General features: G+C 35.1%; 1 protein-coding gene across 2 annotated transcripts in view; it reads right to left on the reverse strand.

Moving 5' to 3' along the window:
• Nucleotides 1–1,540, reverse strand: part of LOC119585710 (Y+L amino acid transporter 2-like) — a 35,590-nt gene that overhangs the window by 7,737 nt on the left and 26,313 nt on the right. For both annotated transcript variants that reach the window (XM_037934396.1, XM_037934395.1), the window contains exons 2-4: nt 1,229–1,413; nt 769–991; nt 7–122 (exon numbers count right to left, since the gene is read on the reverse strand). In XM_037934396.1, coding sequence (XP_037790324.1) covers nt 7–122; nt 769–991; nt 1,229–1,406 — 517 coding nt within the window. In that variant the 5' untranslated portion in view covers nt 1,407–1,413. The remainder of the gene's footprint in view (nt 1–6; nt 123–768; nt 992–1,228; nt 1,414–1,540) is intronic.

The raw sequence follows: 1,540 nt of genomic DNA on the forward strand, positions 1-1,540 counted from the left end.
ACTTACAAATTGCAAGAGCTGCAAGGAGTCTAACTGCAGAATTAGGTATTTCACATTCGGGAAAGAACGGCTGAATCACATATTTAGCAAACGTGAGTCCCATTATGGCATTAGTTGTTGGCCTGAAATATAAATGAAATAATCATTAAATTTCGAGTGAATCTATTCACACACGGTAAACTATAATAATTTGTGAAGGAATCTTTCAGGATTTTTGTTTTATTGAAATCAAATATAATTCATCATTCTTTATATGTTCTGTCTTTTTATACAGAGAATACTATACTTTCAAATACTGGAAATAGTTTCCTATGAAACTTTTTCATTGTATGTTCACATAACACAACAAATGACATTTTACTGATTCACTATGAATTGCTTCAAGTGATGTGCAATTCATGGTATCCTCTAGCAATATTTTTGAAAATGGTCTCATCAACACATACTGACAGGAAATTGAAATTATCAAATTTCTCTCAATAATTAAAGCTGTAAAAAAAGAAGAAGAAAATCTTGGGGTCCCAAGATAAAAGATTACCTCTCAGATGCACTCATGTCTAACAACATGGTTTAAAATATGAGATTTTCCTAGTTCTTTGAAATTTGCTAAGGGTAGCAACGCTAATTTTAGATATCTCTTTGCTACAGCCATATATATAACCTTTAGAGCAAATAAACGAGGGAATAATATAAACATATATACAAAGGAATATATCAACAGATACATGCGTACAAGAAATAGTACTTAAACATGGAGAATTCACTTACACAAATATAAGATTTGCAACCCAGAGGAAAAGAAAGGAAGGTAATGATCCAAATGCTGTATTGATATATGCATAATCGCCTCCTGATTTTGGTATGGAAGTGCCCAACTCAGCATAGCAAAGGGCACCAATCATAGACAGAAATCCGCAAAGTACCCACACCACCAGGGACATACCCACGCTCCCTGTCTCTTTCAGTACACCCTTTGGTGATATAAAAATACCTGTAAATAAAACAGAAACTGTGCTGTGAAATTCATGTCATAAAGTCATGAGTATTAGTCAATATCATAGTAGCTATAATTCCATGTTATTTAATTTATTTGCATTATCATACCAATTTCTATCAGACATAAATGCACCAAGAAATTTATGAGTACTGACAGAAACAAAATTAATAATCCAAAGTCAATGAAGCAAATGACTATTTGTTCTCTAACTAAAATACCTTCAACTCGTACCTGAGCCAATGATAATACCCAAGATGATCGCTATTCCTTCGACCAAGCCGAGCTCTTTCTTGAGCTCTGTTTTGCCATTGTCCTCCTCTTTCTTCTCTTCTGTGGGGCTCATGGGCTCCAATTCTGCTGCAGTGAGAGCCTCCTGCGTCTCACTGGTGGGTATGCGCTTAGCTGGCATTTTCTTCCTGTGGAGAATGGGAAATTCTTGTTAAAGAAGTACACCAGGAGTTAGAAATCATTGTCTCAGAGCTATAGGAGTCAACAGGTAGGATTTAATATAACTCATGGTTTATGTGATTCTCGGTGGTCGTT

This window comes from Penaeus monodon, chromosome 20 (assembly GCF_015228065.2).
Source record: "Penaeus monodon isolate SGIC_2016 chromosome 20, NSTDA_Pmon_1, whole genome shotgun sequence".
Lineage (NCBI taxonomy): Eukaryota > Metazoa > Arthropoda > Malacostraca > Decapoda > Penaeidae > Penaeus > Penaeus monodon.